Source organism: Arachis stenosperma, chromosome 9, assembly GCF_014773155.1.
Source record: "Arachis stenosperma cultivar V10309 chromosome 9, arast.V10309.gnm1.PFL2, whole genome shotgun sequence".
Taxonomy (NCBI): Eukaryota; Viridiplantae; Streptophyta; class Magnoliopsida; order Fabales; family Fabaceae; genus Arachis; species Arachis stenosperma.
This window is the reverse complement of record NC_080385.1, coordinates 17,011,461-17,034,872: the sequence shown is the minus strand read 5'-3', so window position 1 is coordinate 17,034,872 and position 23,412 is coordinate 17,011,461. Positions and strand designations below refer to the sequence as shown.

The window sequence follows — 23,412 nt, the reverse complement described above, 5'->3', positions numbered from 1 at the left end:
AACTTTTTTTTTTCCTTTTAGGACTAATCATAATGAGTATCTTTTGTAATAAACTTGTAAATAACATTAAAAAAAGAGAATACATTAGCTAATTGCAGCTAAACTTATTCTCTTGGTTTTTCTTTTGCTTCAGTAGTTATTACTTCATTAATTATTCTTGTCAATTTACTGTTATATTGAATTTGTTGTTATTTTTTTATACACAATTGGATATATATCTTTATCTGTGAAATTTTTACTGTATAACCCTTCCACAAATATTCAATAATCTTTATTCTTTATACTATTAAGATTTAAAAAATATAAAAAAACAAATAAATTCTAAATTTTTAATCTTTTGACAAATTAGTCCTTTAAAATATTTAATTATAAAAACATTTTTATTTTTACAAACAAGAGATATATAAATCTTTTCATTTATTTACTTCTTCGGTATCTGACTATCCATTACGGTAGCAAGAAAAAAGACATTTAGATTTAAGTCATATTTTGTGAACCTCATCTTGTGCTTGATAAACCTTTCTCACTGACCATGACTCCATGAGTAACAGCACCAAGGCCCTAAGCAATTAGCAGCGGCAATGTTGGCATTACTTAACAATTACCCAATTTAAAGACCTAAATGTCCTCTTACTTTTTGGTCTCTTTTTTACTTTGTCATTGTAATAGAAAGACACTGTAATATTCACGTCATTAATTCTTGTGATTCTAGAAAGGTAAATGGACATAAGAACTTATATGCCTCAAATTTATAAAACATGAGTATTTTGTAATTAAATATTTTAAAAAAATAATTTATCAAAAAATTAAAAGATAACCTATTTTTTTTTCTAAAATTTAATATTTAAAATTTAATGTTAGTAAAGTGTTAGCCAAAAATAATAAATTTTATTAATAGAAATTTCATGGGTCATTTCACTTACTTGAGTGCTCAAAAAGTTAATCAGAATAAAAGAACAAGAATAAAAAATTGAATTTTAATTAATTAACATTAATTCATTTATATTGTAAAATTATTGTTTAATACTTATTTTTAGAGAATTTAGAATTAATATTTAAGATTTGACCAGTAGGATTTAGAATTTTTTTTAACACGCATTTCATAGAGTTTAGCTTTTTAGCTTTATTCTATATATTTTGAATGTACCTTTTAGATAATTATCCAAAATTTTATAAATATTAATTAAATATACAAATTATTTATCAAATATAAAAGTTATCTAAAAAATTATTTGTCAAATTTATACTATTTTTGAGCTTTTTTAATCATTCTCTTATTTCGAAGTTATTTAACTAAATATTTCAAATGCATTTGTTCGAATTAACAAAAATTCTGCTATTAAAGATGCTTTTATTTAACAGTGATGTTACACGTATAAATATTTTAATAATTAAGTTTAATTAAGTTAGTGTAATTTAGTGAAAAAATGTGAATATATATTAGACATGTGTATTATTTTTTTCTTTCACACTTTCTGCAACAAAAATTTTTATTGGACAATACAAAAATTTATTGATTATAGTACACAAATTTTAAAAATATAACACACAAAAATTTATATATAATACAAAATTATTAATATAATATATAAATTTTTACATATAACATACAAACTTTTATACATAGCACATAAATTATAGTCTTTTAAAAAATTTTATGTTGCAAAATTTATATGTTATGCACCAAGATTTTTGTATTGTGTATATTTTATTGATATAATTACAAAATTTTATATATAGTACACAAATTTTGTTGTAAATGTATTTTGTTTATTAGATAAGTCAATGTTCTAAATACATAGTCTTCCAAAAATTTGTGTGATGGACATCAAAATTGATGTTTTATATACCAAAATTTTTGTGTTATATATATTTCATTGATTGGATGTCAATATTTTAGATATGTAATCTCAAAAATTTTTGTATTGTATATTAAAATTTGTGTGTTATGTACTAAAATTTATATGTTATGCATTAAAATTTTTGTATTCTAGTTTTTTTTTTTAAATTTATAGTGACAAATAATATTTTTGTTTTTAAAATTAATTTGTTATTTTTTTTAAAAGTTATTTAAAGACTTAAAGTGCTTATAAAAAAATTTAAACAAATGATTTTTTATAATAATTTTTTTAAATAAATATTTTTGTGATTAAAAAATTAAATATAAAATAATTTATTTATAACTTAGACATAATATAAGTTTTTATGTTTTAAAATTTTTTAAAATGAATTTAATTAAATTATTTATTTAAATAAATTCCTAATTTAATAGGAGAAAATAATGGCCACTCAAGGAATAGCAGTAAAACATAACGCGCAGCCTTGTTATAATCATACAATTTTATAATCAAGAATTTTATACAATGGTGAGAAATAGGTAAAATAGAAATTAAAAAAAAAAAAGGTTAAAGACTCCGAAGTCCTGTGACCTGTGCTACCATTTTGGTTCTGAAAACCTCTTAAACTGACAAAGACAAACTGCGTCTCACCATTCCCTTGCAAAATCTAGCTTAGATATGAACTTGTATTAACGAAGTTTTCAACATAACCAATAGCTTAGGCACCAATTCGAATAAATATAAATAACTATGTCTAAGACAGAAATATAAAGATAACAATATAGAGTCCTTTATGATTTATCAAACACACCCTATAGACGCGAATTCAATGTAGAACTTGATCTACCTTGTTTTTCTCCCCCATCCAACTTCCACACAGAACAGAAAGAAACAGCCTGTCCCTTCCAGAATAGTCCAACACACTTGTTATCCTCCTCAACTTTCATCTCCCAATTACTATCATATTTCCTTAACAAAGCTCTAGCTCCATCAATTGTATCCTCTCCAAGCATCCCTCCTACAAACCCTGCCTCCTTCATTCTCTCACACCATTTCTCTTTCCCTTCATTCATCTCCCTCTGGTTGGTCAGCGCCTTCGCGGCCTCGCCTTCCATCACTCTCCTTTCGTCACTCTCCCGGCCCTTGAACGCAACACTCGTGGAATCCAAGAAATTCCACAAGTACTCCACTCTCCGGGAGAATCCGGCCGCGAAGTTTCCACAGCCATTGCAGCTGCATTCAACGTTGTTATCACTTAGTATCACTCCTTTAGGCTCCATGCTTCTCAAAGCCTTCAGAAACTCGCTCCTCTCGTCAGGATTTCTGTGATTCAAGTGGTGGAGCCTAAACTGCGCACAGACAATGAACGTTTCATCCGAAGATGTGTCGATACTCTTCGAATTCAGTGTCTGTAATTCAAGATTATCAATCCTGTTTATCTGCAAATTGAGCTTAATGGTTTGAGCATAACCAAGGAGGTAAGAAGAGAAGTTATCACCGGGTGGACCTACAGAGAAAGGAGTTTCCATGTTCTGTTCATTTTCATTGGAGGAAGCGGTTACAACGGTTAGGCGAACGAGAGGAGGAGGTCCGCCGGGTCTTCGGGTTAACGCCTCAAGAAAAGTAGGCCATTGGACACCATGGGAGACTCCAATGTCAAGGATGTGAAGAGTACGCGAACTACTTGATTCTTCTTCGGAAAGGAATTGAAGGATGGAAGCGTTTGCAATGTTGTTAGGAAAAGAAAACCAGGGGCTAACCTCATAGAACTTGAGGAGTGTCTTATGGAAGAATCTGGAGTCCACTGATGCAAAAGTCTTAGTCCCTGAGTCGTTTGTTATGGTAGAAGTAGATGAAGACGAATACGATGAGGATAGATGGTGTGTGAGTGCGCTGAGTCCGTGTGCCGCGAGTCGGTGATTCGCATCGCCTGTAGGCGAGGCTAGCTCATGGAGCACATACAAGAGGTGCTGTACACGATTCAAATTTTTAGCATTTATAGCTAAAGCACAAGGGATGAGCAACTGTTCCGCCCACCTACCTTCCTTGTTTCCATTGTTGCAGTTATTGCCATTGTTCTTGCCTCCACCTATATTGCATAGTTACAACTTACAAATATGAATATGGTGTTTGATAAGATAAAAGGTCTAAAGTAATTAATATGCTTCATTATTGTTGTGTTGAGCTCTTGCTTTCAAAAAGTAAAGAATTAAACAAGTATATAGAGCTTCTACATACCTTTTCTGTTCCCACCAGATTTTCTAACACTAGTCCCTTCGGCAACTGAATCGCCATTGTCAACTTCATTAGTTGAACGAGCCTTGAATTTCTTGGCTCTGTGGCTCTGTGAAGGCTTTTGGACCGAGCAATCATTGTCGCTGGAGTTTCGTTTCTTCGTCGGCAAGTCTGAAACTGGTAGGTTGTTGTAACTGTAAGGTTCAGGATCCGAGGGTGTTGTGCAGGTTGTACTGGTGGCAGTGGTGGCCACCACGGCGGCAGCGCCGTTTGCGGCATTCGGGGATCCGGTACCGGCATCAATTTGGTTATGGTAGCAGATTATGTCTTGGTTTTGATCCCAGAACTGATAATCTTGAATGGGATATGGATAATCCAAGAATGGTGGAAAGAAAGAGGCAGAACCTTCTAGCTGCCAGTCAAGAGCATCTTGTGTTGGGTTTGGTTCCATGTTCATTGTTAATGGTAATAGAAGGAAGAAAATTAAGAAGGCTTATTGAAGGTTTTGAAGGGGCCTAGCTAGTATACTGTTGGTTCATTGACTGAATGAAGCTAGGAAGGGTAGGACAATAAGAAGTGTTTTTTTATTTTCTGCAAAATCATTTTAATATTAGGCATATGGGTTAGTGTGATGTGGTGATGTTTCCTAGTAGTGCCAAAAGAGGGAATTTTCTAATTGTTCGTGTGCTGTTCGTTTGGAAGATGTGATGTTTTATTAAGGCTTTTAATAACACATCAGTAGTAAATATTTGAAAAATCTGACAAGGGTAATGCTATTTGTGATTTGTGTATTAGGTTAATGTCTTAGCTAGAGGAGGAGATGGAAAATATTGAATAGGTGAGGTCTGAGGTGAGAGCGTAGGAATTATTATTTTATGAATAGTTTGAAACTAATTGTTTAAAAATAAAATATCAATTTACATATACAAATAATATTACTCATTTAGTTTTCTTTTGTTAATAACAAATAAGATCTCAATTTTTTAAAAATAGTTTGGGATTGAAAATTGGATTGTTTTTTTTTAATGTATATATATAGATAAATTATTGTACTCTCAAGTCTCAATTAACGTTTATTACACTATTTTAAATTTTGGCATGATTTGCTCTAACTATGAACTTTTGTATTTTACCTTATATTTTATCAAGTACAATTAGAAATTTGACTATACTAAAGGTACACTAAAATTACCATTAAAATCAGTTACTAGTATAAAATATATATTAGAATATAAATACATATTGAACATAAATTAAATTATATATATATTTATATATAAATATATTAGTAGCTGATTTTAGTATACGAATAACATTTTTGTTAGAAATTATATTTTTATTTTCAAATTATAATGCTAAAAATTTTGTTATGTAAAAAAATTAGTTAAAAATGTCTTAAAATTATCGGTTAAAAAATTAAAATAAAACATTTTGATTTTTTTTAATACATAATTAATGTATTCAATATATTAAAAATAACCAAGTTAAATTAAGTTTTTTTTTTCTTTTTCTTATGATTTTTATGGTTCTTCTGCATCTGATTTTTATTATGCCAATAAATTATTAAACTAAGTTGGTTAAATTTATTACCAAAATAACTTAGTCATGTAATATGGTGGTTTAATTAATAATATCCTTAAAATACTTATTAGTAAAATCTGTATTTAGTGGTTAGGAAATTAAGATAAAGAAAGGTAGGAGACTATTTAGAAACCCTATTTTTATAAACACTTGCATCGGCAACTAGGAGACGATTATGTCTCTTCTTTATATCGTGTGGTTAACTTGTTGTTTTTGTATTTATTAGAGATTGAGATCTACAATGCATAGGATTGGTAGAGGAATTTCTTGGGAGTTAGTTGAGGTAGTAGGATTGTGATGGGTTCTTTTCAAAACTCTAGCCGGCAAAAGGTGTTTGACTAATTGGAAATTCTTTAAGAAAAGTTTTCGTCTGGCAAGGCTTCTCCAACTCTTTGTGGGTTTGTGCTGTATTTTGTTGTTATGTGATGTGTTTATCATTTTACATTTATTCCCCTAAACTCATGTAAGTAGGGTATCATCTAAAAATGTAATATTTAACATTTCAGGTCTTAACAACTTTTCGCACCATTTTATTCAATGAAAAAATAATAATTAAAATAATTCTCAGTTTTAACTTGATAATCAAAACAGTTTTCTAATTTTTAAACTAATTAAAATGGTCTATTGAGTTTAAATCGTTAATCAAATTAGTCACCAAGTTAATGTCGTTGACAAAAATTTTACGTGCTATGCTTACTTTCACGCTGACATAATATTACATAGATATAATAGTTAAACTGATCTCTTAGTTTTAACTTAATAATCAAAATACTTCCCTAATTTTTTAAACTAATATAAATGGTCCATTAATTTTAAACTATAAATCAAAATGGTCGCTCCATCAAATATGCAAAAAAGGCAAACTCATTCTCTTGCAGTATCTCTTAAAATAACACTAATCATTAATATGGATGAAAATAGAGTTGATAGACCTCAAGTATGTAATTGGCAATTTATATAACCAAATCCAACCCATCTAACTTGAGTTTATCAAGTGGTTAGTTTAATCATCTACTTAAATAACTTTTAAAAAATTTAAATCCTGTCTTATGCATAGAATAATCCTTGATCAACACCTTTAAATAGAGCTTAGATTCATAACAAATTAATATTTAACTTGTTAGACTTAAAAATACTATAAAAAAAAAACAAAAATAAATCAAGCCGCTGTACTTGTGCAAATAAAGTCCCACACAAAATTAATCTGACATTACTAAATCGCTAAATTAATAGATCATACCACAATATCTATTGTTTAATATTTATTAAAGTAATGTTGGTCCTCCTCAATAACTCTTCACACAAAAAATTTGCAATCCATCTCAGAAAAAAAATCATGAGATTTATTGTACCACAAAAATTTTGAAGATCAGTAATTTTTAATAATTTTAATCAGTAATTAATTAATACAAATATTAAATTATTTTTAATAACTAAATTGATGCATATAAATTTTAATAAATATAGATATAAACTGTATTAATTTGTATTTAAATTTTAATAAATATAAGTATAAATTATATATTTTATGTATGTAAATTTTTATAAATATAAATATAAATTATTACTAGTTAAATATTGGTTTAAAATAATAGTATTTGAAAAGGAGTATTTTAAAATTTCCAACATTCATGCCAATCTAATCAAATCAGTTGGAGGGTTCTACACAATTTGCTGGCATTATTGCTAGTATTTAAGGAGTGTTAAGGGAAATGTATTCTTTCTCAACATCAGAGGTAGAAAAGAAGAGGAAGGGATTTTTTCGACTAAATTTTTATAATGGTTCCCCAAATTTAGCCTGTGCACCGATTTAGTTCCTGGGATTTCAATTGCACTATTTATTTTCTCCAAATTGCGATCCGGATAACATAATGGTCTTTCGATGAATTTTCGACGTAACTCAGTGACGGCGTTGCTTATGTGGCACATCAACTGTCACGTTGGACGCCATATTGTACACAATCCGTAAAATTCTCCAATGTAATCCCTGTCTTCATGTTTAAATCCTAAAATTTCGTTGGCCTCTCTTCAATGTGGTTCTCTCCATCAACGTCTCCTTCTGCATCTGTTGTGTACACCAATAGCTGTCCCCTATGAGAGGAAGTGGGAGCCATGTTGCAGGAAGTTCCAACCGGTCATCGTCGACGGAGAACTGGAGAAGAAGCACAACGCGAAGCAGGCAGGGACGGGTTCCGAACTGGTGCGGCTGTGGTTGTCGGCCGGTGCTAAGGTGGTAAGGGACAGAGTCGCATCCTAACAAGCCCTTTTTTGGTTGCCCTAACTATAATGTGAGTAAAGGTAAATGATTTGTAGCTGATTGAAATTTTTTTTGGTTGATTTTTTTGGTTGGTTGCAGACAAGTGGGAAAACATGGTGTGGGTTATTCGTCTGGGCTGATTTTGTGCAAGAGGAGTTGTCTGAAAGAGCTATTGCAGGAGATGATGATGGTGACAGAAAGATGAACTTTGCATGGCAGATGGGGAAGAAGGAGGCAGACATTAGGAATCTGAAATTCATAACTCATGTTCTTGGGTTTGGGTTCTTAGTAGTTGTTGTTTTTGTAGGAATGGTGCTATTAAAGGGTTGAGAACATGTCAATATAATGTAGTTCCTAAAGTAATGAATGAAAGTGTTATGTGGTAACATAACAAGTTTTGTGTAACTGATCTTAGTTTGCTATAATATAATATCCCGTTGGATGAAGTAAAAGTACATGTAAATAAATAACAGAAAGATTGATTCAAACCATGGATAGCATTAATTGATCGATACCAAAATATGGCAAACCATTCATAGCTTTAACACATTACAGCCATAAGTAATTGAACAAGTAGCATGACATACTTGATTAGTAATCAACAAAATATACCATTGTTTAGAGTTAGCACAGTCACGGTATCTTTTAACAAAAAATAAACACTTGACAAGTGTAATGTCCTAATGTCCTAATATTAAAGTTCACTTCTTCTGGGGGTGCTTAAATCCAGGAGTCGGCACAAACTTCAAAAAATTTGTGAATCGTGAGGCAATGGCAGAATTTGCACCCACTAAACCTTTTTCAGAGTTATTAGTACATGAATTATAAAGGCTTATTATAGAATTACTATTGTACCTTTTGAGAGTCTTCTGGTTTAAAATAAATTGGTTGTGACAGATCAATCTCTGAAGCTTGACCAATAGGAGCAGAATTGATTGTAATATTAGCAGTAGCCGTAGCTATACTAGTAGTAGTTGCAGTTGCAGTGGCACTGGCAGTTGCAGTGTCAGTTGTGGTGGCCTGGGCAGTTGCAGTTGCTTGTGCACTAGCATTTTTAGGGTCTTTAGCAGCCTCTGCTGCCTTTGCAGCAGCCGCAGCATCAGCTGCAGCTTGAGCAGCATCAGCTGCTCTTTTCTTTTCACATCCTCTCTTGGTGTGACCTTTTTGCAAGCAGTACTTGTAGGTGAAAGGCCAAAGCTATCTTTTCAAGGCTGTTACTGGCTTAGATTTCTTGCTAGAACTTGTGCCTTTGTTGGAGTCCTTCCTCTTCTTTGTTTGAAGGTTCCCTGGCTTCCTCTTGATTGGTGGTGCCAATGGCCTATTAAACTGACTTTGTTCCCAGAAGCTTTGGCCAGGTATAGGATTGATGTGGTACTTGTATGTTTCCTTGTAAGCCTCCATGGTTATCAACTTATGGCAGAAATCCTCTGGGTGCTTGTTGACTCTGGCCAGTGCAGCATAGGCATAAATGCATGGAATCCCTACAAGTCCAGTTTTCATCCAGCTTAGGTTAAAACAAAATCATTTATAAGACAAGTGTAAAATTCAATGAGTAAAGGTAAGTGGATGAGAAAAAACAACCTGTTAACATCCAAAATTGGCAGGTACATAATCTTTTCCCCAAGTCCACCACATGGTTTGTAGGACGCCCATGGACCTCAAACTTCTCATACCCAATATCTCCAGACCATATAGCATGCCAATGTCTGGACTCTTTCCTTACCTTTTCTAGCCTACTTTTGATTACGGGTGGTAACAGTCCTAGGTGATTGTCCAACTTCACCTTGTTCTTAGCCATAGTTCTCATGACAAACATCCTCACCTCTTCTAAAAAGAGTAAGTATAGGCTTTCCCCTTGCTTCTTTGATCTTTGAATTGGAAACCTCACAAGCGTTGTTGCAAATCGAGTCCAATTTTGGGTTGTGCCTGAACTGTGACCTCGTCCATGCCTCCTTGGGCCACTTGTCAAGATACTTCCATGCGTTCTCGTTCAGCCTCTTTATCTTATCCATGTAATCCTGAATGGCAACAGTTAACAGTTGGAAAAAAAGTCCATGTAAGCTAACTCCAGTTGCAGAAAAAGTGGCTTTATGTACCTTAAACTCTTAAAATGTTGTAGCTCCAACACACTCCCATAACAGTCCCCTCAGCTCCAGGTCCTTCTACTGCTTGTTGAAATTTTGTCACAAGTGCCAGACACAGAATCGATGGCCCACATCAGGCATCACGGCTTTCATGACAGGCAGTAATCCTTGAAGATAGCAAACAATATGTTACCATAATAGTCCCTAGCTTTAAATATCGTTCACCATAATAGTCCCTAACTTTGAAAATCGATCACCATAATAGTCCCTATTTTTGAAACTCGTTCACCATAATAGTCCCTATAATTGATAATCGTTCATCATTACAATCCCTTATTTGCACCACTCATTACCTACCTAACTTATAACAAACAGCACACCACAGAGATATAATAAATAATCAAACAATTATATCAGAGGTATCATCACTCACAGCAATATACTGCACTTTATGTGTTAAACCAAGCTAACATAGTTTTACACATTACAATTTATGTGAGATTAAGGTTACACTAGGAAATTACCTTTTGCATATCAGAGATGAAGTTCTACCCATGAGTCTTGTAGTCTTCAAGATCCTCATGTAGCAACTCTAGAAACCACTTCCAATTCTCAAAGTTCTCCACTTCCACAACTGCCCAGGCAATAACGTAGACATACATAAATGGGCCATTAAGTCTAATTAACGAATGACAGCCAGCCCTAAAACCTGACTTACACCCACTCAAGCAGACATACATCCTCTTAAATATGACATCACCACTAGGCTGTGGCTTTGTGCAAATCTGAACAGTTGATCCCGGGTTGGTTTTCAACAGTGTTTCACCATAGTCCCTAAGCATGACATATTACTCCTTCGCATCCCCATAGACTATATTCCTAGCATCACACAGTGCCCGTGATATATAGTTCCTATTGAGTGACAAGTCGTATTTTGTCTTGAAATATGTTGTAGCCTCACAGTTCCTGAAATCGGGATATTTCCTTAGTTTTTTGACCAACTTACTTGCAACCCAATTTCTATTTGCTGCCCTGTTCTTATCCTCTCGTGGACAGGTGTGGTCATTGAAGAAAGTCTTAACTTGCCAGCAGCTATCTTCGTGGTCCCTTGATGCGTACACAACCCACTTGCAATCCTTCACCTTACATACTGCCCTTACCCTTTTTCCGTCGTTCTTCCTGAACCTCATCCGTCTTCCTTCTTGTATAGTGAACTCCCACACTGCCTCCTTGAACTCCCACTTAGTATTGAACTTCATCCCGATTTCTAAATATAGTTCTCTGAACCTAGCACCCTGTCTAAACACCAAAAATACCTCCTCTGAACTTTCTTCTCCAACAAACTCATCCTCTGAATTAGGTGGTGTTTTCATCTCCAAAGAGTGCCACGAATTGGCACCATCCAATTCTGACCCCGGATAAAAAACGTCATGGTTTTCCCCCTTTAGACTTCCCCTCACAAATCCGATATCCACATCTTCATCATAAACGTCTTCCACAAATCCATCATTATCAACACAGACTTTGGCCTTCCCTTTTTTCTTTTCACTCTCTGCCTAGACCTTCTTCCTTGCATTGGGTTTCTTGACTTTTTTCTTTTGTGAAGGAACAGTATATCCAATGCCCGATTCATCCGAGCTATCATCCGGCTCTTGTGGCTTATAAGCCTTGTCCTCAGCACTCTCGTAGCTGTCATGAGAGTCTGAGTCAGAGGATAAAAGAACATGGTCACCAGCATTTTCCTTTGCTTTTGAAATACCTTTCCGTAAAGACCTTAGATAGTATCTCCTAGTCCTAGTTACATTGTTCTGTCTGGGCATGGTTTGGGTTTGGGAACTGTCTTAGACTTAGACTTTGACTTAGGCTTAGTCTGGGACTCTATGTTAGAATTCACATTGCTCTTCTTCGGTAACGCCTCTTTAGCTTGGGGCTTGTATGTTACCATGCTTAAACTCATAGGAGGGTCCTTCTCGGTGGTAGGTTTGACAGGGAGTCTTTCACCATCCTAGAATTTAACTTGGCTTGCTCTCCAAGATTCCTCACCTGGTCATCAGCATGCACAACAACATCCTGTCCTTGTACTATTTTAGGTTCTGAAATGCCATGTTCAATGTAGACATCCACTACCCCATTGTTCTTTCCACCATGAGAACACAGTTCTCTAAACTCATTATCAGAGTCTAAACGCCTCAAACCTACTTTCAGGCTCATCCCTGGGACCTGCCACCAAACCTCCTTCATGGTCTCATAGCCTAGCTCTTTGAAGTAATTTCTCAGGTAGAATACATCCAACCTGTCCACATCCAGATCACCCAAACAGTGCTTATTGTCACGTGTGTATGTCCATCTCCCATCCTTACCTCTCTCAAAATTTCCCCATGATGAAATCCTATGTCTAACAATTCGGCGTTCATCTACAACATAACAGAGAAAAAATAAATTTAACACGCATGCAACACAAAAACAACAAATAACTTAGATATTACACACCATCAGAGATTACCCCGCCCTATTCTTTTCAAAAGAAACAGAGCATTCATTACTGGTTTGAAGAAGAAAAACACTAAAACCCTAACAACATATGGATTCTAACACAAACTAGATGCATCATGTTCAAGTAACTTAACAATCGGCCATATTAGGAATGAAATATGATAAAAAAAAAACAAAATAAAATTTGTACCTTGAAACTAACTTAAACGGTTCCTCAGTCATTGCTTCAACGGTGAACCACGAACCTTCTCCAAAGTTCAGTACAACAATGTTAAGAAATCAGGCAACAGTGCCCTTGCCTGTCGCCACTGTTCAGATTATGGAGGAGGAGACCAAGCGTTGGGAGAGGTGAGAAAATATGGAGGAGAAGACATAACGAATGCCAAACCCTTTACCTAAGTAACTACTACACTCACTGTAATCAAAACAGCGACGTGTGGGCTTTTAATCGTTTTGCCCCATGAAACGACGTCGTTTCGCCCCATGAAACGACGTCGTTTCGAATGTCCAATGTGGCAGTAGCTGTGCCACATAAGCAACGCTATCGCTGAGTCACGCTGGAAATTCACCGAAGGACCATTATGGTGTCCAAATCGCAATCTAGAGGACATAAATGGTGCAATTAAAATCTCAGAAACTAAATTGATGCACTGACTAAATTTGGAGGACCATTATGAGAATTTAGTCATATTTTTTCTTTTAAACAAGATGGCACTGTGAGTTGGTTTTTCTTTTGAATTTTTTAAATTTTATAATCCTCCAATGACATTATTTTCAGTTATTCTCTCTGCCCAAGCAGTAAAATGACGTCATTTTAATGCTACGCAAGCATAGAAGTTAACGTGTTATGTAGAATTTTTATTGGTGATGATTGATGGAAATATCATTTTTTACTATGATTTAAAATTAAGGGACTATTTTGCTAGTTTAAAAACTTGGGGACTATTTTAATTATTGAGTTAAAATCAAGAGATCATTTCAATTACCCTTTTAATTATATCGCTCGAGTGAAACCATCAAGAAACATTAAGATGACTAACGTTCAATTGTTTTTTATTAACTTAAAAAATGTATTTTTTGTATAATTATAACTTAAAAAATTAATTTAAAAAATAAAATATAAAAAATATAAAGTGTTCTTGTGTGGATAAACTTTTAAGCTATATTTCGTCTTACAAATGTATATTTTAGCAAAAAGAATACGGATAGTAGGTACTTACAAAAGACATTCTAATGCTCAAGTCACTAAGTGTTTAAGAGATATAAGAATTATATGATTATAGAATATTAAACATGAAATAGAACTTATCATGTGGTCAAGAAGCAATAGCTCAAATGGCATAGTCTCCTTATATTCAATTAAGAGGTTGCGGGTTTGAGTCTCTCTATCTTCGGTAAAACAAAAATAGAACTTATCATGTGTCCCTTTTGAGATATAGAAATTGGTACCTTTATAGGTATAGGGTTGATGTTATGATCATTAAGTCAGAATTAATTGTATTGGGAATTTTTTCGACCCACAACAACTTATTGATGAATTTCTCGCTCAAAGCAATTAGTTATTGAATATTTACAATTTATATTGAATGTCATATGACATGAATAAGATAAATTGAGAAAATAAATATGTATAAAATCGCAATATATATTGAATAATATATATTGTAAAAGTACAGGAGTTCAAAGGAAAAAAACCCCTTAAAAGTTGATAATTGTAGAGAACAATACAATATATGAATGTCATACATACCAAATGTAAATTACTTAATTTTATTTGTTAATATTATAACTTTGTTTAATAGAATATCCATTAACTTGTTAATAAAGTAATAAAATAATTAGTAATTTAATAATATAATAAATCTTTTTTAGTTATGAGATATATTCTTTTTACAAAAATAGTAAATTTGCATGTTTGTACCTATTTTTTACTTAATTTTTTGCATTAAATAAATAATAGCATAAAATTTAATAGCATAAAGTAAATAGTATAATAGTTATATACAATTAATTTTTTATGGAATCAATTTTAAGATTTGAACTCATAGTTATTGTCATTTAATTGTATAAATAAAATTATTAAATAATAAAAAATGGCTTTGTATCTTAATATAGGATATTTTTTTCTCTTTAAAAAAAAAATACAAGAATCAATGATCTTTAAGAAAAGGATGAGTATTGTCTTGCAAAAATATAAATAAGAATAGAAAGAAGAAAAAAAAGATATATTAATTGTAAGAATTATTCAAAGTATAGAATACATATTGAGGTTTGAATATAACTAATAAATTAATAAATATTAGTTACACAAAATATAAATGTAAAAGTATATATAAATAAAATATATAATTTTATTTGTGTAAGTAGAAAGTTTTGAAAAAATTAGCAAAATTGATAGGCGAGTTTGTATTTATTTGAATTGGTTGAAAGTCGAGTTTCTTCTCGAATCGATTGAAAGCCGAATTTGTTTTCGGATTGGATGAAAGTCGAGTTTGTTCTCAGATTGGTTAAAAGTCGAGTTTGTTCTTGAATTAATTCATTGATCGATTATGACATGTGAAATATTATGATATGTAGAAGTAAAGCAATTCGAATGTATAAAGTACATACTTTATAAAATTTTACGATAGATTAAAATTTGATAAAAAAAGTATTAAATAAAATCTTAAACAAGATTATTGAAATTGGTTAAAAAATTTGTATGTAAGTCAAGTTTTATGAACATGAGGAGAGTAGGATTTATTTTACTTTTCCTACAGACAGCGTCAATTATTCTTGTGTAGATGAACTTTTGAGGTATATCTCGCTTTAGAGGAAATTGAACTTGTCTCTTCATCTTTAAAGAATGTGTATTTCGACAAAAAAAACACGGAGGGTGGATACCTAAAAAGACACTCTCACGCTCAAATCATTAATTGTTTAAGAGGTATAAAAATTCTATGATTATAAAATATTAAATATGAAATAAAACTTATTATGTATTCCTCTTTTGAGATATAAAAATTAGTGTTTTTATAAGCATAGGGTTGATGTATAGAGTTAATGTTATGACCATTGGTTATTAAGTCAGAATAATGGTTATTAAAATCGTTCGTTATAAATTTAGAATAAAAATAAATAAAATCGAATTATGATTCATAATATATAATAAAAACTGAATTATAAGATGATAGATAAAATTAAAAAGTATACCTTTAATAAATCATCATACAAATATGCATAAAATAATAAAATTTGAATTAAATAAGACAAAAAAAAATCATTTACAACAAAGTTAAGATAAAATTAATAGAAAATATTCTTGTCTTTCTCAATTTTATATTCAACTTTTTTAACCCATTTCCGATTTTATTATTCTTTCAAAATTATCACTTTTTATTTCTCGAAGCATTCTCTATATTAATCATCATTATCATCGGTTACAGGATTGTTCTCTTCTCTTCTTCTTCCTCTTTTTCTTCTCTTTACTCTTTTTCTTTATCTAACTAGAATTAATTACAGTTTAGAATTTTAAAAAGTAACTAACGAATCTTACTAGAGAATGAAATTCCTTTTTTATTTTTCTTTTTTTGGTGGTTTTAAAATTTTGCATTCGCACGCTGGATTAAAAGGTTTGACAATGCTCTTGTAAAAAATTTGATTTTTCCTCCCTAAAATCAAAATTCCAAAAAAAAGAGAGAAAAAATTAAAGCACTATATTTCACATTATCGAGATAGTGAAACTCTCAAAATTAATCACACACTAATTGTTCGGTAGATCGATTTTTAAACGGGTCAGAGATGTTATGAGTGTGCATGTGGTTGGAGGAGACTTGGCTCTGGGCGGCTGGTGCGAGAGTGGATCTCCCTGGCTGGCGCTGGTGAGCAAGGAATGCGGCTTCATGACCTTCCGAGTTGTTGTAGTAAAGAGGGGGGAGCCACCTGCAAAAGGGATTCCAACGCTCAAGTCAGAATCCGTACAAGGCGGCAGAAAAGGTGATGGTTAGGTGATGTACCTTTGGGGAGGGGTAGGCCCTCCCCTTATATAGTCTGTACTAGGGCGGGTCCCACAGGAGCAGACCCACCTTCCAGAAAATTTCTTTCCCAGCTGTCAAGTGCCTCGTGGCAGGGGAGGTGACAGGCGGGTCTCCTCCCAGTTCGGACCGTTCGAGTTCGTCGAGTTGGCCGGTCGGGCCGTGGTACTAAACCAGCTAGGTTGGGCCGGAACAGTGCCCCCAACGTGCCAGCTATGGTCGTAAGCACCGTTGCTAGCGCATTCTATTCTTCTTTCTCCTTGGTTGGATCCTCGCGGGGTCGGCCGCTCGTAATTGGGTCGTGCTCCTTATGCGCGAGTAAGTTTCACCGTTTTGAGGGAATGGCAATCGTCGCCTCGTTTCTCGTGCTGGGCATTTAATGCTCTTAATTGCTGATTTGAACCCTGAGTGAAATGTCCATTTTTGCTCTTTCCTTTCGCGCTACTCAATCGTCAGTTACATTTCAGTTTTGTGCCTTCCATTCTCTATGTTTCAAAACGCTCTCCTCTTTTCATCACCCTTTCATTTTCTCTGCAACTCCTCTCTGATTCTCCAGGCTCAAGCGCTTCGATATGCTCTCGTTCGATCAAGCCTTTGTTTTTACTACCTCTTCGTTCATCATTTCCTGGTAAGCCTCATCTTCCCCTTCCTTCAAGTGGATTGACCTTGTGTTGCCATTGCTTTTTTACTGCTTGGAATACGTATGGTTGCTTGTTATTTCTGCTTATTTTTTGTAGCTTTTAGGCCATGCATGTGCATTGTTTGAATCATTCTGCTGTTAGTTAGGCTTTAGAGGGGGTTACCATTTAGATTTCTGGTTTTTAGTTTTCGTTTAACTGTAGATTTAGCCTTCGTTTAACTATAGATAGGCTCACTGTAGTTTATAGTATTAGTTCCGATTTTCCTGGCTTTTTGACCTCGTAGTCTGACTTTGAGTAGTGCCCCTACTGTAGGTATGGCACAACGTCCCATCGCGAGAGCTCTTGTAGCGAGGGCTCCTATAGACCGGTATGCCTGGGTGATCTCAGATGTGAAGGATACTCCTTCACAAATAACTCTGGAGCAGCTTACGAAGTTCTGTCAGACTGACCAGTTGTGCGGTAGGGGTCCCGAGGAGGACCATTACGACATGTTCGTTCCTGTGGATCGGGAGTGAATATGCCACCTTAACTTAAACACTACGCGGGTTGCTGATTGGATCTGGTTGTACAAATCAACGTTCACCAGCTTGGGAGTTTGCATCCCCTTCTCCCCCTTCCAAATGGCGTTACTGAACCGATGTGATGTGGCGCCGTCACAACTGCACCCTAATAGTTGGGCCTCTATCCGATGCTTCGAGATGGTTTGCGAATATTCGAGCTACCAGTCTCGGTGGAGGTCTTCTTATGGTTCTTTGTCTTGATGAATCCCTCCAAAGAAGGAAAAGCCAAAAATGGATACATGTCTTTCTGGGCAGCCCAGGGTCGACGGATTTTTGGGTTGTTCGAAGATTATTTTCACGATTTCAAGGAAAATTACTTTAAGGTGCGGCCTGTAGAAGGTTAGCATCCCTTCTGGTTAACCCTGGAGGGAGAATGCCGCATTCTGACTTACAAGAGCTTCGGGGCTGGGGCCAATGCGTTCACGAAGGTGACATACAAAGGCCTGACCCCGCAAAACAAAAAGGTTGCCGACGTACTGTTCGCTATTTTCAGAAAAAATAATGTTAAACCACACTTTCTTATGGGTGATCGTGAGATGGGTATGGGTTGCATAGGCGAGTAGTCGTCTGGTCGTAGTTTCCTGATTTCAGTTTATTTATTTGTTCAACATTCCCCTTACCGCGAGCTCTTACGTGTTTCCTTGTTTCAGCGTCAATGGCTGGCGAACAGGTTGGACTTGACAATTTATTTCAAATATTTCATCACGGGGATAGTGATAACAGCTCTGCCACCCATACCAATGAGGTGCCGCCTTCTCCTGATGCCGACGCACAATCCCAACCCTTCCAAGGGGAGTAGGTTGGTACAAGCACATGTCCGATTCCCCGGCCAGAGGTCGAGGAAGAGGGGGCGGGGCCCAAGGTCTTCGTTGTCAATAATCCGAGGAAGAGGAAATGGACCTCGAGCACCAAGGGAGTTCTTACCGTGATGGAGAAGAACTTCAACGCTGGGAACTTTATTGACTCCCAGCTCCTACCCAGCACGGAGGACTTCTTCCACGGTGGAGATCTTGCCTCCCAAGCCAAGTGGGTGTATCGCACCTTGCTCTGGGCAGCCACCATAGCAAGGAAAGCGGAGCCCGTTTTGGCGGGGGATCGGACTCTGGAGAATAAGCTTTAGTCAGCCGTCAATGCTAATGAGAAGTACAAACTTGAAGTGAAGTCGCTACAGACACAGCTGGCTGCCTCTGAAGAGAAGGTGAAGACTTCTGACGCGACTGTCGCTTGACTTACTGAGCGAGAGCTTACTTTAGAGGGTCAGCTCAACGTCGCTCAAGGTTGGGTGAAGGAGCTGAAGAAGGAGCGCGACGATGCTGTCTCGTCGGCAAACGTTGCTAAGGCTAAGGTTGCCGATTTGAAGAAGAAGAATAAGGAAACGGTGAAGCATGCTCAAAATGCCATTGGGGCTACCGAGGAGGCGATTAAGGCACAGGTGAATTTGTTGGTGCCCGAGTTTGATATCTCGGCTGTTAGCGCTTTCAAGACCATCAAAGATGGCAAGATTGTCGACCTCCTGAAGAAGTGAAATGTAAAGACTTGTATTATTTATTTTGCATATTGTGGCTTAGTGTTATGTGCTTTTGAACTGGTAATTTGTAGTTTTTTGTAAAATAATTTACCGTTTTGTCAAACACTGACAACAATCGAAACCGAGCAGTGGCTTTATCGTTTAAGCACTTGGATTATTACCTTATTTGCGTAGCCATTTATTGTGGTGCTTAATGAATTCTTTGGCTCTCAGGGTGATCAATCCCGCGATGTCGCAATCTTACAGGTCGAAGAGACTGAACGATGCCGTAAAGGCAGTAAGTCAGAAATAAGAAAGAAATGATTAAAGTTCAACAAAGCGTAATTAGAGCGTGCTAAGTTCATGAACTAAATAGACAAGGTAAGTAATTAGTAGCAAATGAACATGAAACTAAAGACAAGTAAACAATAGCTAGTAAACATGGAACTAAAGATAGGTGAACATGAAACGAGACTGTTGTCACTAAATCGGGTTACCGGCTGACCGCGGGTCTGTTAATGCTTCTAAGAGTAAAATCTCTTTAAGTTTCCTACGTTCCACGTTCTGGGTAATTCCTTTCCGTCTAGTCGCTCCAGTTTATAGGCTCCACTGCCGACTACTTCCTTTACCCTGTAGGGGCCTTCCCAGTTGGGTGCCAGCTTCGCTTCTCCTGGGGTCGGAAGGCCAACGTCGTTGCATCGTAAGACCAGGTCGTTATGTTCAAAACTCCTTTTAAGCACTTTGGCATTGTACTATAGGGCTATCCTTTGCTTTAATGCCGTCTCTAACAAGTGGGCCATCTCCCTAGTCTCGTCAACCAGGTCCTTCTCCACTGCTTCCTCGACTCCACCAAGGCATAGTCGCGGGCTTGGTTCTCCTACTTCCACAGGTATCACCGCATCGACCCTGTAAGTAAGTTGGAAAGGAGTCTCCTTGATGGAAGCTTGTGGTGTTGTTCTATAGGACCATAAAACCAATGTGAGTTCGTCTGCCCATGCTCTTTTCTTCTGGTCAAATTGTTTCTTCAGGCCTTGGAGGATGACTTTATTTGCTGCCTCGACCTGGCCATTGGTCTACGGGTGCTCCACTGATGAGAACCTTTTCTTTATCCCTAGGCCGGTAAGAAACTCACTAAACTTCTTGTCAGCAAACTGTGTCTTATTATCCGATATTACGACCTCCGAAATACCGAACCGGGAGATCACTTGACGCCACATAAATTTTTGGCAATTTGCTGACGATATGCTGGCCAGAGCTTCTGCCTCGACCCACTTGGTGTAATAGTCTATGGCCACGATCAAGTATTTAACCTGTCCGGGTCCTACCGGGAAGGGCCCCATGAGGTCAACTCCCCACTGACTGAAAGGTCGGGAGGCCAGAAGGAAACTCAATTCAATTGCCGGGGTCCTATAGAAATTGGCGTTTCCTGGCACTTTTTGCATTTCTTCACGAATTCATGGGAGTCCGCCATCATCGAGGGCCAATAGTAACCGGCCCTGACGAGCTTCTGTGCCAAAGCTTTTCCCCCAATGTGGTGACCGCAGCACCCCTCATGGACTTCTCTTAAGGGATAGTCTGTTTGGTCGGGGCGTAGGCATTTCAATAGGGGTTGGTTCAGTCCTCTCTTGAATAGCTGGCCCTGTTCTGTTACATACGTACTTGGCTGCCTCCCTCCTTAACGTCTTCGCAGTCTTTTAGTTGTCAGGGAGCTTGCCGTTTTCCAAGAAGTCAGTAATTACGTCGATCCATGAGGGAACGACATCTGCTCGGGTCACATATAGGGCGACTGTAGGCTCTTTTACCAATCCATAGATCAAAGACCGGTTTCCCGTTCTTGACTTCGTGCTAGCCAGTTTCGATAGGAGTTCGGCTCGGGTATTCCTTTCTCTTGGAACATGCTGCACCACGACCTCATCAAATTCTTCATTCAAAATTTTTACCCTTTCCAAATATTTTTGCAACCGGGAGTCCCTAGCTTGATATGTCCCATTGATTTGGGACGTGTGACGATTGGATTTTTGACGGTTTAGAATTTCACTAATGAATTCTCGTTGTAAAGTATAGTTTCTAAACCAAACAATAATCCTTTCATACAAAATATTGTTTGTCACAAGTAACAAACCCCTAAATTTATAAACCGAAGTATTGGACCTCGGGTCGTTCTCCCTAGGATTTACAATAAAGTGTCTTGTTATTGGTTTGAGTCGTTTTGGGGTTTTGGATAGGAAGCATGAAAAGTAAATGGTAATGAAAATAAGCTAACATCTAACAGAGCTCTTGGCAAGATGTGAGAACTAGAAATCCTATCCTAGTTACCTTTCTCAATTGTGATGATAATTGTTCATTACTCCCACTTAGTTAACCTCTAATCATGGAGGAAAATCAAGTGGATGAATCAATTTGATTTCTCAAGTCCTAATCAACTCCCAAAGGAATGACTAGCTTTAGAGGCATTCAATCAATTAGCAACTTCTAATTATCAATCAACAAAGGAATTAGATAACTCAAGAGTCACTAATTACTCTACCTAGGCCAAGAGAAACAAAACCTACACTAAAATCCAAACAAGCATTTTATCAAACACTTGGTAGGCAAAAAAGGAAGAAACATAGTAAATCAACAACAAGAATGAAATCTAACAACAATTATGGAAAGAAATTAACAACAACAATCAAAAGAAACACTTTTATTATGAATTACCTTTATTGAATTAGAAGGGAGTAAAAAGGAACAATACTAGATCTATAACAAAATACAAGAACAACATAATAGAGATTATAACAAAAGAATGGAAGAAGAATCAATGCAATTACAAGGAATTGAGATGTAGAAGTAGAAGAAAGCAAAGATTAAAACCTAGATCTAAGAACTAAACCTAATCCTAATTCTAGAGAGAAGAGAGAGCTTCTCTCTCTAGAAACTACTTCTAAACTAATCCTCAACTAATGGTAACTAACATATGGTAAAAGCATGTTGATTCCCCTTCAATCCTTGGCTTAAATAGCATCAGAAATGAGTTGGATTGGGCCCACAAGGCTTCTAAAATCGCTGGCCACGTTGTGCTTTAAATGAATCAGGTGGCAGCAACGGTACGTGCGCGTACTTTGCGTGTGCGCGCCACCATACGTGTAGCAACTATGGCAAATCTTATATCGTTTCGAAGCCCCGGATGTTAGCTTTCTAACCCAACTGGAACCGCATCATTTGGACCTCTGTAGCTCAAGTTATGGTCGTTTAAGTGCGAAGAGGTCAGCTTGACAGCTTTCCGGTTCTTTCATTTCTTCATGAGTTCTCCAACTTTTCATGCTTCTTTCTTCATTCCCTTGATCCAATCTTTGCCTCCTAAACCTTAAATCACTTAACAAACATATCAAGGCATCTAATGGAATCAAGGAGAATTAGATTTAGCTATTTTAAGACCTAAAAAGCATGTTTTCACTCTTAAGCACAATTAAAGGAGAAGTTACAAAACCATGCTATTTCAATGGATAAATGTGGGTAAAATGTTATAAATCCCCTAAAATCAATACAAGACAAACCGTCAAAATGGGGTTTGTCAACGTGACGACTTGGGAGTCACTGTTCACCTCCACCTTGGTCGCCCCGATGTCCTTTGCTAAGAGCAGGCCACCAATGAGGGCTTCATATTCTGCTTGGTTGTTAGAGACCGGGAACTCGAATTTGATGGACTGCTCATATATCCGGTCGGGCTCTCTAGGATTATCCTTGCTTCTCCGAACGTTTGGTTGGATGCTCCGTGCACATGGAGTTTCCACCGCGTGTTCGGGGTCTCGTGAGGGTCTCCAGTTACTTTCACCAGGAAATCAGCCATTGCCTGCACTTTAATTGCGTGTCTGGGCTCATATTGCAGATCGTATTGAGACAGCTTGACTGCCCAAGTCATCATCCGCCCAGCCAGGTCGAGCTTTTACAAAACTTGCCGGATCACTTGATCCGTCCTAATGACTACATGATGCCCTTGAAAGTATTGTCGTAGCCTTTGGGACGAGGTCAAAAGCGCATATGCTAGCTTTTCAAATTTACTGTACCTTAAGTCTGCCCCTTGTAGTGCTTTGCTAACAAAGTAGACCGGCTACTGAATTTTTCCCTCTTCTCGCACCAAAATGGCTGCCAAGGCTTCGTCTGTTATTGCCAAGTATAAAACAGCGTTTCCCCGTCTTTGGGCTTGCCGAGATTATGCTT

The 23,412-nt window shown here is 36.1% G+C and overlaps 1 protein-coding gene across 1 annotated transcript; it reads right to left on the bottom strand.

The window, feature by feature from the left end:
• Positions 1–2,321: 2,321 nt before the first annotated feature.
• On the bottom strand, positions 2,322–4,600 carry LOC130948004 (protein NODULATION SIGNALING PATHWAY 1). Its single transcript, XM_057876717.1, has 2 exons — positions 4,077–4,600; positions 2,322–3,927 (listed from the first exon to the last, which is right to left on the bottom strand). The coding sequence occupies exons 1-2, from the start codon at positions 4,528–4,530 to the stop codon at positions 2,651–2,653; spliced, it is 1,731 nt and encodes a 576-aa protein (XP_057732700.1). The 5' UTR covers positions 4,531–4,600; the 3' UTR covers positions 2,322–2,650.
• Positions 4,601–23,412: the final 18,812 nt, after the last annotated feature.

Bases quoted from the DNA above. Each gene is read 5' to 3' on its own strand.
- LOC130948004 (XM_057876717.1), bottom strand. From the start codon at position 4,530: ATGAACATGGAACCAAACCCAACACAAGATGCTCTTGACTGGCAGCTA. The intron at 3,928-4,076 runs GTATGTAGAAGC...TATGCAATATAG, and splicing joins ATCTGGTGGGAACAGAAAAG to GTGGAGGCAAGAACAATGGC.